At 45.9% G+C, this 16,592-nt stretch overlaps 1 protein-coding gene across 1 annotated transcript; it reads left to right on the plus strand.

Annotated features, from left to right (window-relative positions):
• Positions 1-213: 213 nt before the first annotated feature.
• CDKN2B (cyclin dependent kinase inhibitor 2B) lies at positions 214-6,751 on the plus strand. Its single transcript, XM_081103491.1, has 2 exons — positions 214-747; positions 2,712-6,751. Exons 1-2 carry the CDS (start codon positions 592-594, stop codon positions 2,970-2,972), a joined length of 417 nt encoding a protein of 138 aa, XP_080959617.1. The 5' UTR covers positions 214-591; the 3' UTR covers positions 2,973-6,751.
• The last annotated feature ends 9,841 nt before the right edge of the window (positions 6,752-16,592 follow it).

The following is a 16,592-nucleotide window of genomic DNA, read 5'->3' on the forward strand; positions in this document are numbered from 1 at the left end:
GACTCTGGGCGAGCAAGGCCTGGGCCTCCGAGCGCCCGGCGTCTGGCGCATGCGTCCTAGCTCCCTCTGGGCTAGCTCCACTCCCCTAGCCCCGCCCCTACCTCGTCAACTCTCCCATCCCCGCCCCTACCTCGTCCCCTGCAGCTCCGCTGGCCCCGCCTCGCGGCCTGCGAGCTGCATAGCCAAGCTGGCCTGCGGGCTGCGGGCGGAGCCGAAGGGGGTGGGGAGAGCCGACGCACCGCCCAGCTGGACCAAACCCCTCCACTCCCAGCGAGAAACTGCAGTGCGCCTGGGATCAGGACGCTCGCTCCTACCCTTCCAGCCGGAGCCCTCGCACCAGGCGCCTTTCCTGGGAGCGAGCTGGGCGCGTCCGCTCGTTCGCGATCGCCCGGAAAAGGCCGACTTAACGACAGGCCGTTTGGCCTTTGCACGAGCCGCCAAGTCACCAAAGGGCGGCGACAGGGGACTGGAGCCAGCGGGGCTCTCCCGAGGAGCAGAGAGCGCTCCGGGGCGACGCGGGGCCGGAGCGAGGAGTGTCGTGAAGCTCGGGGCTAGCGGCGGATCATCCCGATTTTGTCTGGCGTCTGCGAAATGTGGGAAGAAGAAAAGGTCAAGCTCGGAGGCAATGGCAGCGATGCCGGTCTGGCCAGCGCCGCGGCGCGGGGGCAAGTGGAGACCGTGCGGCAGCTCCTGCAGGCGGGCGCGGATCCCAACGGAGTCAACGGCTTCGGGAGGCGCCCGATCCAGGTACCTGGGGCCCAGGGGCCTCGTCGGCAGGGGGCGCGCGAACGCGGGGGGCGCGGCCTCCCTGGGGCGCCTCTGGGACCTGGGTCTCCACTGTTTCTCTCTTGCTAGGGGTGTGGAGCCCAGGGGTAAAGCAGGTGTTCACCCACCAAAAATCCTTAAAAAAAAAAAGAATGAAAAACCCACTGCATCAGTTTGTTCTTTTTAATGATGGAAAAAATATCAGTATATCCTCTCCCGTCTCGGGATCAGAGATAAATTACAACTTACGCATTCTGTATTGGATTTAAAGAATCACACAAAATCATAGTACATGGAGGGAAAAAAAACTCACTGTTAAGTTTCAAGCTGCAATATGAAATTCCTTGCAGTTTGTTCTAAACAAAGGAACAAGACAGGGTTCCTAAAACACAATACTTACTCCTCTTATTTTATGTTAGCATTATCTCTTGAGCATTACGTAAGAAAAAAATGATTCTATGGATTTTTACTGCTTAATTACCATACTGAATGCTTGGATTACAAAAGCATTCCCTGCAGCAACTGTTAGGTAGTTTTTAAATAGAAAAGAGTCTTAGATTTTAAAGAAGATATATGTTCATTCCTTTAGAATTCATAGAAAAGTGTTACAAGAAATGAGGGATGGTTCAAAGCAGCAAAAATATGGTACAGTAGTTGTTAAAGACTTCAAATTATACTAATAATTGTATAAATAGGTTTTATAGTTTTAATTCACCATTTTCTGGGATATGAAGAACCACTTTTCCTCCCCCCTCTCTATATGTGAAACAGCCTTTATGTCACTAGTAAGAATGATAACCTGATAACCTATCTTGGTTTTTAAGCAAGGAATTGGATGCTTCTAATATTCATGAAACAGAACAAAAAAATTAGTATACTACCTTTCAGTTACATAGTACATTTTAAAACACAAAGTCACAAGAACAAATAATTCCGTTTTGGATATTTAGTTGTCAAAAGTTGTTTTATTGTTAAAGTAAAAAAGTAAATGTTTGCATAATGTGTATTTATACAAGTGGGTGCTATAGGATTACTGCTCCAAACATCCTTTTTCTAAGTTATGCATTGTTCTGATTCAACTACTGGCATCCAAGTTCTTTTCATATAGCAAAACATTTACTATTTAATATTATAAAATCCTGTACAATGTAAATATAGTATTAATATTACATGTTACATTAAGTCTACCACCCTCTAAACTTTGGGCCTTCTCTATAACATTAAGTTAAATATTTAAAATGGTGACCCATTTATTAACAACAAATAATTGGTTTTCATTAGTTTATAAAGCAATGTGTGTGTCTCTTTACATTTTCCCCTACAGCTCCAATTTTGGTTCAAATTGTAGGACTATATTACATTTATAAGCACAGACATACGTGACTGAAAAGCAAAGGCCTTCCACAGGGGATTTACTGTGAGAACTAGACAAAGTAAGCCTTATTTTTAATTTAGTTGTTTCTCATTTTCTCCCCTAAAGCATTACTCTAACTTCCAAGATATAGCATCAGCTGACTGCCTAATAAAGATTTTTAGACACGGATTATGTCTGGGGAGAGAGGGCAGAGCAAGAGAAATAATTTCAGATTTTAAAAGCCTTTAAACTTAAGTCCACCTATTAGTCATTTAACAAAATGGATTCCCATGTTCAAATGGAAGTCAGCTTTTTCTTTTTTTCTCACAATGAAGACAAGCACATTATCATCAGCTCTTTCTTGCATATTTGGAAAATATAACTGAACCTCAGTAAAGAGTGTACCTGGAGCAGGCGGGGGGGGACTGGGAGGCGGGAAATACTGCGTCAGCAAATGAGCTTAACCAGATTCCTGGGGCTTGTGAGCACCTCTGCATAAAGTAGATACTTCATGTGTTTGAAATGGTCTACCTGTCCCTGCCCAGGCCTGCATCTCGCTTTCCCCTCGCCCTGACCATTCTCTCGCCCCCAGGTCATGATGATGGGCAGCACCCGCGTGGCGGAGCTGCTGCTGATCCACGGCGCGGACCCCAACTGCGCGGACCCCGCCACCCTCACGCGGCCCGTGCACGACGCCGCCCGGGAGGGCTTCCTGGACACGCTGGTGGCGCTGCACCGAGCCGGGGCGCGGCTGGATGTGCGCGATGCCTGGGGCCGCCTGCCCGTGGACCTGGCTGAGGAGCGGGGCCACCGCTACATCGTCCGGTACCTGTGCGCCACCGATGGAGACTGATGGCGGGCGCACCCAGCTGCCCACAACGACTTTTCTTTTCTCCCCAGCTCCCCATCCCCAACTTAGTTCAACCAAGGCTGCGACGCAGAGCGGCTTTCGGAAAGCCTTCCTGGGCGACTGGATTCCTCAAGGGAAGGAGGGGCAGGCCAGAAATAAATCCTTTTTCTTTTTTCTTTTCTGGGTCCCACCCTTGGACCCTCACCTGTAGCCAGAGGCAGAGAGGTGGGGCCAGAGGTGTTCAGCGAGATTTGGGGGCGGAATGTTTCGTTCCCCGCTGCCGTTTCCTGGCGGAAAAGCCGTGTGCCACGAAGGCCATGAAGGGCCCTGGAGATGGGGGGTCGGAGGCAGCGGGATTGGCCTCTGATGGGAGGTCGGAGAGATGGTCACCGCACTGACCTTGATGGAGCCCCTCGTCAGTCCTCACTTGGGGCTCACGGGGCAAACCCGAAGACCCGAGGACCAGAGGAGGACGGTGAGGGCTGCTGTGGGTGTCAGGAGGCGTAGAGCTTTACTTATCTTGCGAGACACAGCAAGTCACCTGCAAAACCGTATTCACTGCAAGTCCTGGAGACAGCGCCACCGGAAAGCGACTGGAGGAGAAAATGGGAACCACCTTGAATTCGCCTTTATATCCTAAAATCCGTGGGTCCCTTTGGCACAAGACAGCTCTCAGGACGGGGCCGGCACTTGCTGTTTGTAATTCAGTCCAGGAGAGCTTCCTGCGCGTTCCCGACATCGACCATCAGCGAGCAAAATGCTGCAGGAGGGAGGGGGGTTAGTGGAGAAGCGGGAGACAAAACTGTGAACTAATGGTTTGCTTCATCTATATACAATAGGGATAGGATACAGACCGCGCCACTTGGAAAGATATCGTGATAGTTTGTACTCCTGCGTTGTTCTTCGGTAAAAATCTTAATGAGGCCAAACCGGTTTGGCTCAGTGGATAGAGCGTCGGCCTGCGGACTGAAGGGTCCCGGGTTCGATTCCGGTCAAGGGCATGTACCTTGGTTGCGGACACAACCCCAGTGGGAGGTGTGCAGGAGGCAGCTGGTCGATGTTTCTAACTCTCTATCCCTCTCCCTTCCTCTCTGTAAAAAAATCAATAAAATATATTTTTTAAAAAATCTTAATGAGGAGACTTTAAACAACAAAGTAATTCGGCAAGGGCGCTCGGTAAAGAGATAGGAAGGACTACAGCTCTGGTGAGGCTAGCGCAGCACCACGCCTAGATCACTTTCGAGCTTAACCGATTTATTTGTTACATTTTCTCTGACTTTACTAGACCGTCTCAGGGGGTCAAACTGTGAAATGCTCCAAATGTCTTTTACAAGATCGATGCACTTAGCCAGTAAATTATCTCCAGATACTTCCCAAGTGGTTGCTGAAGAAGTAGACTGAATATAAAATTGTTGAAAATATACAATTATGACTCGGGGGATGTCTTAATACCTGCTAAAGGTGCACTGCTTTGGGACTTAATTTCCAGTGTTGCTTGATTCATTGCAGTATTGAAACAACTGATACTTCACTGCATTAATAAAAGGAAAAACAACAGAGATTGGACTCCAAGATGTGGGTAAATTGGCTTTAAAATGTATGTTCATGGATTTACCTATCACTAACTGCTGAGAAATGTTAAAGACTCAAAAGCGTTCATATCTCTCACTGTTTGTAATAATTGTTAAGTGATACCAACAAAAATTTATATAAACTCGTTCCACATACATTGAAAGATTTATACATGTAGAGTGTGTGTGTTGTATAAGAGAAGAGGGAACAGAAAAATTAATTTCAGATTTATAAGAAGAGGGGCTTTTGAGCTAAATTTTAAAAATTTTACCTCTCCATCAATTCTTTATTTCCCCAAATATATTACTGGGGAAGCTTGATTGAGAATCAGAGTATATCTTTTGGGGAAAAACATTTATAAACATTTATTGACATATAACTTGTGCCAGGCATGCTCTAACATACATTTGTTCATTTAACACTTAAAATAAACTTGGGAGATAGGTATTATTTCCCATATGAGGGAAGTGAGAGATTAACAAGTAGTTTTTCAAGGATCCCAATATATTCACTCCACGGTTGTGCAAAGTAAGTCTGTCTAGCTCCAAAGCTATGGTTTGATTTGTGGGGTTTTCCCACTGCACCATCCTGTTCTCCAAAATGATTAATGATAAATATAAAATCAACTAAATATTTTTTGAAACAGAAACACTTTTTCTGCCTTGTATGGGATCTCCCTGATAAGTCCCTAGGATACTTTTTCTTTCTATAGTATCTAATAAATCTGAACATATTGTTTTTAAATCTATCTGAAAATGTCAACAGCATGAATAGCCCCCAAAAGAGCGACCTAAAAATCACTTTGGGAAGAAAAATAATGAAATCCCCCATTTACAAGTTAAGCCACAGGACAGAAAATACAATTGTAGTTATCACGTAAGCACCCAGTCATAACTGACTACCAGAATGGTATTTTTAAAGTTTTTATTGTTTTACAACTACTAAGAAGCATTCTTTATGAAAGAGGTCAATTGATAATTTAAAAACTATCCATTTGATTTATGAAATCCTTATTTTGTCCTCTATTTCTTAAGTTCCAAGACATTCAAATTGGCTAGTTGCATGAGGCTGAGTAATGAAAAGTAATCCCTGGAAATTAATGTGAAATGTGATTTTACTCCTAACGTAAAGAAACTGTGGGATCTGAAGATAACATGATATTAAGGGAAACTAAAATAAGAAAATGTGGTTGTGGATCACAGTAACATATTCTATTGTTTTTTGTTTTATGAATATATATAAACCCCCGGCAAGAAAGAGCAGATCAAGGAAAGAGAAATTAAGACTTGATTGGAAGATGGAAGACTTGGGTTCCATTACTTGTTCTTTAATTAAACATATGACTTACTAAACAATGTAATTTGGATTAACCTCAATTTTTTCATCTATAAAAGGTGGGAGTTGGACTATATTGCTTCTAAGTTCCCTACCATCACTAAAGTTTTATCACTTATGAGTTTGTTGCACATGTGACTGTGAGGGCTGATATTTATTAGTAATAATTTTGCCATGGTATGAGAAGCAAGGAAAAATATATAGAAGAATGGAAAGGAAAGGCATACTTTAAAATTCTGGAGTTCCAGGAGGGAAAAATCTTTATAAGCACCACCTCCACCAGTTAGTTGGAAAATAACAGACACGTTTATATAAAATGAGACAGAAAAGATACTTTGCAAAGTAAGTACTTGGTTTAATTTTAAGGTCTTTCTCTTCTCCTCTTACCTCTGATTTTTCTTGATGCCTTTTACATTTCTCTCATGCCACTCACAGCCACTAAAAGAATTAGTTTCTTTTTTAAAATATGTTTTTGATTTAAAAGAGGGAGAGAGGGAGAGATAGAAACATCAATGATGAGAGATAATCCTAGATTAGCTGCCTCCAGTACCCCTCCGAACCCCCACCAGGGATCCAGCATACAACCTGGGCATGTGCCCTGACTGGGAATCAAACCATGACCTCCTGGTTCATGGGTTGATGCTCAACCACTGAGTCACACTGGCCAGGGAAGAATTAGTTTCTTAAAGTGAGATAAGCAAGTAGACCAAATAGACTTGTAAAATAAAGCTGAGGTAGGTATTTACAAGCTAATATAAATGCTCTAAAAAAGGGGGTCTTTAAGTGAGTGTATTATAACAAGGGATTCTGATCTAAGTTGGGTTGGTGTGGGAGTGAGAACCAAAAGAAAAAGTTGGGATATTAGAAAGAACAGAAAGTACAAAGACAAGAAAATGCTAAAATATTAGATGAAGTCATTAAACAGTGGTTCTCAACCTTCCTAATGCCGCGACCCTTTAATACAGTTCCTCATGTTGTGGTGACCCCCAACCATAAAATTATTTTTGTTGCCCAACCATAAAATTATTTTCATTGCTACTTCATAACTGTAATGTTGCTACTGTTATGAATCATAAAGTAAATATCTGATATGCAGGATGTATTTAGGCAACCCCTGTTAAAGGGTCGTTTGACCCCCAAAGGGGTGGCGACCCACAGGTTGAGAAAGGCTGCAGAAGATGAGTAACTCTCTTGTTACCTATTTAAAAATGTATGTAGTTTCTGGTTTGTTTCCATTGGGTTCCTTGAAACTTTAGGTCCTTAAATTTTGCCTGGGTGATAGTAGGAAGAGCTGATTGGGGAAGAGCTCTGTATCACCTAATTTGTACACATCAGCCATTTCAGGAGGGAGAAAATGAGGTGAAAAGACAGCAACAAAAGGAATAGAAGGAAGAAGAGCATGGTAGTATTTTATGAAAGATGGGTCAATAGTTCAACAGAATGAATCAAACCAAACCAAACAAACTATATATGGTCCACATACTGATGAAATTTGTGAAATATTTCTAGTCCTAAAATAATGGAAATCTCATTCCCTACTCTCTTGATTGTCTATAAAACTTTTCTCAAATTCAGCTATTAGAAATGGGGTGACTCCTTTCTTGCCTCTTGAATCCCCCATTCAGAAGACTTTAATATTATTCCTTGCATAACGAAAAAATACTTTATAGAAATGGTAATTTTTATACATCATCCCTTTATTAATTATGTACTAAGGAAAATTTGCTTTGAAGCCAGTGCTAATTATCATTGGCATGGATTACATATTAAGCACAGGGATATAAATCAACATGTACATCAAAACTGAGGACCCAACTCTGATTTAGTAATTTGAAGTTTGAAATAAATATAAACCAAAGATTTTGCTGGTACAAAAAAATAACTATGAGAGATGTACGAAGATGATATGCTATCTCACAGCCATCTATATTATGCTGAAAGTTTACAAAGAAACCTCAAACACTTACTAATCCCATTCCCCGAGTTTAGACACCTCCCTCTCCCTTCCACCCCCCATAGATATAGTCAGTGGTGGCACAGAAAATATTTTACATCAGAGTTAAACAAAACTTTAAGACCAACTACAGTAACGAAACTACACTTCATTTCCCTTTCATATTTGGCCTCCTCCCAAAATGCATAATGTTTTATTTCACTGTCCTCTTATTTGAATACTCTACATTATGATAGGGTTGGTGCTACTTCCTTTGAACCCTTTCATATTTGACTTCTGGATTTCCTTTTAATTTTAAACAAACTTCCCTCTATATTCTTACCCTTCACAGATTCCTCCATCGCCTTGCCATAGCTAAAAATGGGTCTTCCTGAGAATTCCACTTTCTTCTGCACCAGATACTAGTGCTAGACTGTGAGCAACAGAGTGGGACTCAGGACTAGTAATGAGTGTAGGCTGTTTGGATGGCTTTCAATAGTCCCAAACCAAATATGTAAGGGTTAGCCATTATGCTTCAGGTTTCATTAATCTCTTAGTGAAATATTTGCATTTTGTTTATCAGATGAAGCTATAATTTCAGTATGTTATTACATATTTTATAATGTCTATAAGACATAACATCCTATATAATAAAAGCCTAATATGCTAAGTGTCCAGTCGACCAGTCTGCTGTTCAACCAATCAAAGCATAATATGCTAATGATATGCTAAGGCTCCTCAACCGCTCGCTATGACGTGCAATGACCACCAGGGGGCAGACAGTTGACTGGTTGACCAGTCGCTATGATGTACACAGACCACCAAGGGGCAAACACTCTGACCAGTAGATGAGCTTGCTGCTGGGGTCTGGCAGATTGGGACTGAGTGAGATGGGCTGGACATGCCCTGGAGCCCTCCGCAGTTCCTCCCCAGCTGGCCAACCTCCCACGTCTCTCCCTGGCCCCGATTGTGCACTGGTGAGGTCCCTTGGCCTGGCCTATGCCCTCTTGCAATCCAGGACCCCTCAAGGGATGTCAGAGAGCCGGTTTTGGCCCAATCCTGCAGGCCAGGCCGAGGGACCCCACTGGTGCACAAATTCATGCACTGGGCCTCTAGTCTAAACATTAAACAGTAAGCAATGTACTGTATTTTTCCACGTATAAGACACTAATTTTTTCTAAAATCGTTAGATTGAAAATCATGGGGTGTCTTATACACAGAAGTCAGCTGAGGATGGAGCCAGGTGGGTGTGGGTGCATAGCTGCCTATACCTTGTCGAACAGGCTTCCCCTAATCATGAACCTTATTGTTACTGACATCAGCTGATGCTGTAATTGGAGGTGGAGGTAGAGCAGGGGTCCTCAAACTATGGCCCGCGGGCCACATGCAAATACAAATATTGTATTTGTTCCCGTTTTGTTTTTTTACTTCAAAATAAGATATGTGCAGTGTGCATAGGAATTTGTTCATAGTTTTTTTTTTAAACTATAGTCCAGCCCACCAACAGTCTGAAGGACAGTGAGCTGGCCCCCTGTTTAAAAAGTTTGAGGACCCCTGAGGTAGAGAGTGCTTAGATGCAACAGGGACCAGAGTGTTCTGAGCCCATAAAGATGTCAAAAAATAAAAGGATAATTACTGGTAAGTGATTGTCTTACTCTGCAAAATTCAAACTGAATGTAATCAGCTATGCAAAAGAGCATGGAAATAGAGCTGCAGAGAGAGAATTTGGACCTCCTCCCACTGAGTGTATGATCAGACAATGGAGAAAACAGGAAGAACAACTCCTTAAGATGTCAAAAAAGAAGGCCTTAAGAGGAAAACCAGAAAAATGTTTAAAATATTGATTTCTTAATTTTGGGTTGGAAAAGTGGGGGGGGAGGGGGGGTGTCTTATACATGGGGCATCTTATACCCAGAAAAATACGGTACAGTATTCTGTTGACAAACCCACAGATAGCTCAACAGATACTGACAACACATGGAGCTGTCTTCCGAAGGCTAAGTGTTGGAAATGCCTAATGGCTCCTCATTCCACCTGTGAATTATGCAGTGTTGAGCTCCACCACCTGTCCAAGGGCACAGCAGCACCCTGTACAGTGTCCTGTATCTCCTCCCAACATGCCACCCAGAGTTATAAACTATAACCTTGCCTAAAATATTTTTCAATCCTCTACTACTCTCTAATCTCTAAACTGCCTTTAATATTTAGAATTATTACATACTAGAGGCCCGGTGCACAAAAATTTGTGCACTGGGGGGCGGGGGGGAGGTCCCTCAGCCCGGCCTGTGCCCTCTCGCAGTCTGAAACCCCTCGGGGGATGACCACCTGCTGGCTTAGGCCCGCTCCCTGGGGGGATTGGGCCTAAGCTGGCAGTCAGACATCCCTCTGGCAGCCCAGGAACCCTCGGGGGATGTCCACTTGCCAGCGGGGAGCAGACCTAAGCTGCAGTCTTACATCCTTAATGCTGCTGAGGAGGCGGGAGAGGCTCCCACCACCACTGCTGTACTGGCAGCCATCAGCCTGGCTTGTGGCTGAGCAGAGCTCCCCCTGTGGGAGCACACTGACCACCAGGGGGCAGCTCCTGCATTGAGCGTCTGCCCCCTGGTGGTCAGTGTGTGTCATAGTGACCAGTCATTCCCAGTCATTCTGCTGTTAGGGTCAATTTGCATATTACCCTTTTATTATATAGGATAGAGGCCTTGTGCAAGGGTGGGGGCCAGCTGGTTTGCCCTAAAGGGTGCCCCGGATCAGGGTGAGGGTCCCGCTTGGGTGCCTGGCCAGCCTGGGTGAGGGGCTGATGGGTGTTTGTAGGCTGGTCACACCCCCTTCAGGGTGGGGATCCCCACTGGGGTGCTTGGCCAGTCTGGGTGAGGAGCTGAGGGCCATTTTCAGGCTGGCCCAGCCCCCCGGCAACGGAAGCTCCCAGCCTCTCCTTTTTTTCTTTTTATTCTGGGATTTATTTACCTTCTATAATTGAAACTTTGTTGCTTTGAGTGGAGCTCAGAGCTGGCACGGCAGGCGGGAAGCTTGGCTTCCTCCATCATTGGGGCAACCAAGCCTCCTGCGTGCTCCAGCTCTGTGGCTGCCGGCCGCCATCTTGATTGTGTTAATTTGCATACAGTCACTCTGATTGGCTGGTGGGCGTGGCTTAAGGTATAGCAAAGGCACGGTCAATTTGCATGTTTGTCTTTTATTAGTGTAGATGTATCTATTCCAGGATTTCAGGAGCTTTTAAATACTACCATGAACAAAATAATTTAATGGTATCCCCTTTCTAGGAAAAAAATTAAATAACATTTAATCGTACATTCGTCCCCAGGTATGTATATTTGTGCAATGATGGTGCTATCCCCACCAGTCATTTCAGGCCAATATACAGGGGAATGGTTATTAACCCTGACTCCATATCAGAATCATCCCTGGAGGTATTCTAAATACGTATTTGAGACCAACTTCAGGCCTTAAGAATTAGAATACCTATGTTTGGGGCCCCAAATTTCTGTGATTGTTACTTTAACATTCTTGTTCATGGAAAACTTTCAATTAGTACAGAAAATAAACAGAAATAGATAAAAATCAATCTCCTAAAACCTCTCTACTCCCCAGTCTCACTTCCCAGGGTAACCACAATTTTCAAGTTTTCATTAACCTTCCAGAAATATAGATACATATAATTGTAAACACTCCTCTCCCAACACTTAGAAAATGTAAGTAGGATCATACTATTCTGCAACTTGCTTTTTTGATTGGTAATAGATGTCTGACAACTTCCATTATTAGGACATATAAATATACTTCATTTAAAAAAAATTATAAATTGATTTTAGAGAGAAGAAGGGGCCAGCCTGCAAACAGCCATCAGCCCCCTCACCCAGGTGACCAGGCACCCCAGTGGGGACCCTCCACTGAAGGGGCTAGGGCCAGCCTGCAAACAGCCATCAGCCCCTCACCCAGGCTGGCCAGGCACCCAAGCGGGACCCCCACCCTGATCCAGGACACCCTTAAGGGCAAACCAGCTGGCTCCCGCCCATGCACCAGGCCTCTATCCTATATCATAAAAGGGTAATATGTAAATTGACCCTAACAGCAGAATGACTGGGAATGACTAGTCACTATGACACACACTAACCACCAGGGGGCAGACGCTCAATGCAGGAGCTGCCCCCTGGTGGTCAGTGTGCTCCCACAGGGGGAGCTCTGCTCAGCCACAAGCCAGGCTGATGGCTGCCAGTACAGCAGTGGTGGTGGGAGCCTCTCCCACCTCCTCAGCAGCGCTAAGGATGTCTGACTGCAGCTTAGGCCTGCTCCCCACTGGCAAGTGGACATCCCCCGAGGGTTCCTGGGCTGCCAGAGGGATGTCTTCTGAGCTTAGGCCCAATCCCCCAGGGAGCGGGCCTAAGCCAGCAGGTGGTCATCCCCCAAGGGGTCCCAGACTGCGAGAGGGCACAGGCTGGGCTGAGGGACACCCCTACACACACATGAGTGCACAAATTTTTGTGAACCGGGCCTCTACTTATTTATAATAAACTAGAGGTCTGGTGCACAAAATTCATGCATGGGTGGACGGGTGGGGTCCCTAGGCCTGGCTGGTGAACAGGGCCATCAGGGCCATCTCGCTCAGTCCTGATTGGGGCTAGGCCAATTGGGGCCTGCCGGCCAGGAGAAGGAAGAGAAGGAGGGACTGCGGGAGGTTGGCAGGCTGGCCGGGAGGGGAGGAGTGGGGGGCGGGGAGGAACCGTGGGAGGTTGGCTGGCTGAGGGTGGTTGGCTGTGGGAGTGCACCTGCCACCAGCAGGCAGCTCCTGGGTTGAGCGTCTGCCCCGTGGTGGTCAGTGGTGTCATAGCAACTAGTCAACTGGTCTTTCCGGTAGTTCGATCGTACTGGTCGCTTAGGCTTATATATATATAATCTGTAAATAGCCCAAGTGCCCATCTGCAGATGAGTAGATAAAAAAAGTAATGGTATAATGGAATATTGCTAGGCTGTATAAAAGAAGAAACGTTTACCCTTTTCAACAGCATGGATAGGCCTGGAGAGTATTATGCTAAGCGAAATAAGCCAGTCAGAGAAAGGCAAATACTATGTGATCTCAGTAATATGTGGATTCTAATCGACAAAATAAACTGACGAACAGTGGAACCAGAAACACTGATATATGGAACTGACTGGCTGGTGCCCAAGGGAAGGGGGTGGGAGGGTGACTGAAAAAAGAATGTGAAGGGATTAGCTATAGAACATATGCATACCCTATAGGCACGAATAATAGTTTGATGAAGGTCAAAAGAGGGGGAGGCCAGGATGGGTAGAAGAGGGCAAAGGGGAGGGGATGTTGGGGGTTAGGGGAGGGAAAGAAGTGATCAACCAAAGAACTCGTGTGCATATAAGCATAACCCATGGACACAAAAAATAGGATGGTGAAGACCTAGGATGGAAGGTGGGGTGGGCTAGAAGGAGTTAATGGGGAAGAAGAGGGGACATATATACTTTCAACAATAAAGTTTAAAATGTTTTAAATTAAAAAGTAATAATAAATTAAAAATTAAGAAAGAAAAAAGCATACAAAGGAAAGAATAATATATGTAAAACCCAAAAAAAAAAAGGAAAAGAGAGAGACACCTAAGAGAACACTCTTGTTCAGGGGTAGGTGAGGAAACAAGGTAAACTAAGTTAAGTAAAATGCCCTCCTGTCTTTGCCTATGAGATGCATTTGCTGATCCAAAATAAATAATCATTTTTCTCAACTCAAAAACTCAGAGAAATCTAGTCATGTTTATTTTGGGCCAGAGGAAGAGAGCAAAGAAAAGCCCCAACATCAGTGATTCTCTGTCTGGAAAAATGACCCACTCCCTCTGGCCTTCAGTACAACAGAAAGACGGCAAGTGTTTTATAGTTAAAGGCTGATGATTCCAGTCCTGGCACCTGCTGGCCGTAAAGTGTTCAAGATTTGAGCCCCCTCTGGGCTTCAGGGTTCTCACCTGTAAAACAGGGGTAGTACTCCTAAATCCCAAAGACCACTGTGAGGATAAAATACATGTGAACGTGCATATGCATAATACTGCTCAGTCCTTGATCATACAATCTTTGCATAGCACATAGCCAAAAATCTTTGGAATGCCACAAATTCATTGTTTTGCTAAGATTCATCTTCATAATTGCATTTTGCTGAGTCTAATATTAAAATTAGATAGAATTCCCCTGCATACCACAACTAACAAAACACAGGTGTTGGGCAGCAGGGGAAAACCAAGATGGAATTTAAGTTTAAATTTTAAAATTTATATTCATTGAACACAGAGCTTCCTGTACAACAATCTCGCTCAACCCTCTCACTCAAATGGCATTCCTCTCAAGCGGGCAACTCACCTTTTCCCCAGAGCAAATTCAAGTAAAGAGGAAATGGCTATAGATACAGCTATAAAGCCCAATCAATAGAGACACCCCTGAATTTAAACTTAACTGGGAAACTGAAGCTCAACAGACCTCTCAGGCATAATTGGGTGATGTGATGTTCTAATTTTATCTGCGAACTTGGGTGGGCTATGGTATCCAATTGTTTGGTTAAACACGATCATTCTAGATGTCGCTGTGAAGTTGTTTTATGGGTTGTTTGGTTTTTGTTTTGTTTTTTTAGATATAATTAGCATTTAAATCCATAGGCTCTGAATAAAGCAAATTATCCTCCATAATGTGCATGGGCCTCATCCAATCAGGTGAAGGCCTTACATGAAAAGACTGAGGTTCTCCAAGGAAGAAGGAAGTCCGTCACCAGGCTGATTCAAAACTGCAGCTGGCCGCTTTTTTCTGAACTACGCACTCCCTAGATGGCCCCTCATCTGTTGGCCACAAAAACGAAATACCCTCCTTATAACTGTCTTTCATAGTCCATCTCTTGTACGAGGTTTCCTTTGGTGGGGGGTGGGCGCAACGATGCGGTGCAAGACAAAACAGGTTCTGGCTCCCATGGAGTTTGCATACTACGGTTCGAGATAAGCAATTAAGATAACACCTAAGATAATTTCTGTGTGCTAAGTACAATACAAAAGACAAGCAAAACACGGTGATGGGATGGCACCTGGAAGAGGAAAAGTGTCTGAAAGGGTGGGAGCGGCAAGTAGCCTCAGCACCAAGCACGGTGTTCTGGGACCCTAAGTCGAATCCTATGGGGGAGCGGAGCAGAGCGGTGCGTTAGTCAAAGTCTAGAATAGCGGTTCTCAATCTGTAGGTCGCGACCCCTTTGGGGGTGGAACCACCCTTTCACAGGGGTCGCCTAAGACCATCGGAAAACACATATGTAATTACATATTGGTTTTTTCCTCCCCTCCCCCCACCCCCCTACATATTGTTTTTGTGATTAATCACTATGCTTTAATTATGTTCAATTTGTAACAATGAAAATACATCCTGCATATCAGATATTTACGTTATGATTCATAACAGTAGCAAAATTACAGTTATGAAGTAGCAACGAAAATAATTTTATGGTTGGGGGTCACCACAACACGAGGAACTGTATTAAAGGGTCGCGGCATTAGGAAGGTTGAGAACCACTGGTCTAGAAAGTGGTTTAGAGTGGCTGTTTAAAACTGGTCCCTAACTAACTTCATGCAAGCAGGGGTTAGGCGACTAGGTCTTGCGATGGGGTGAGGGATAGGGTGGAGGAAGCCTGCTGCTGGATCTGTCCACTCGGAAGCCCTGGATCCGCTCCTACAGGTTGGCCACCTCCAGCACAAGTAGCAGCAGCCACTGCGAGGCGCGGGGCGAGTCCCACATCTTCTCTAGACTCTCCCGGGAGACCGACCAGGCCTAGCTCCGGCCCGCGAGGTTCCGGGCGGATGAAGACCAACTTTAGTCCCGGAGGTGGGGACGCAGGTCAGCATCGCCACCCTGAAAGCGAGTCGGGGCTGGACCTCGCATCCCCCGGAGCCGGCGAGCTCGCAATCGAGCTGCATTCACCCCGAGAGCCCGGATGGGCGCTCTGGAGCCGGGCTCATTGGAGTCCTCGGGCCTCCTCCGGGTCCTGCACTCACCCTCCTCTACGCTGCTTCTTCCCTTCCTTCCCCCGCTTTCCCTGCTCGGAGCGGTGGGACCCGGCCGGGGCCGGGGGAGCGGGTGTCCGCGGGACCCGTGCGTTGGGGCTGCAGAGAGGAAAGACGCGGGAGGGGAGCAGAAGCGGCGGGAGCGAGCGGCGGAGCCGGGAGGCGGGAGCGTGCGGCGGCGTCTGGCGGCGGGAGGTGCTGAGCGCGGGCCGGAGGAGGCTGCGCGGGGCCGGGGGCCCGAGACACGGAACCGGGTAGAGAGTGGGGGCCGCGGGAGAGGCGCGGGAGCAGCTGGCGGGGGAGGGGAGCGCCGAGGCCGCGGAAAGAGGAAGATGCTTAAAGGTTAAAACCGAAAATAAAAAAAAAAAAACTGCCGGGTTGAAATGACCGCCAAAGCGGGGAGCGGAGGGAAAGGGCGCCCCCCCCCCCTAGCAGGGACCCCGCTCTGCCTACCTGGTCCGGCGCCCGGCCTGTCTTCTGGCACCGCCAGCACCACGCAGGGTGGCGGTGTCGCGATGGCTGCAAGCAGCGGTTTCCTTTCCCCGCATCTCAGATTCTAGCGCCATTTCTTTCAAAACTGACATCTGGCCTCCTGAATGGCGGGGAGCGCAATGACGTGATCTGGCTTTGTTTTTCCTTCTTTCTTTTTCTCTTGTTAAATCATCCGGTTTGGAGAAGTGGAAGACCCTCGGCGAGGGGCGCCAGGAGCACAGCAAGAGAAACCGGGAGCCGGCACGAGCGCCGCGG

Source organism: Myotis nattereri (genome assembly GCF_964212035.1).
Source record: "Myotis nattereri genome assembly, chromosome: 12".
Lineage (NCBI taxonomy): Eukaryota > Metazoa > Chordata > Mammalia > Chiroptera > Vespertilionidae > Myotis > Myotis nattereri.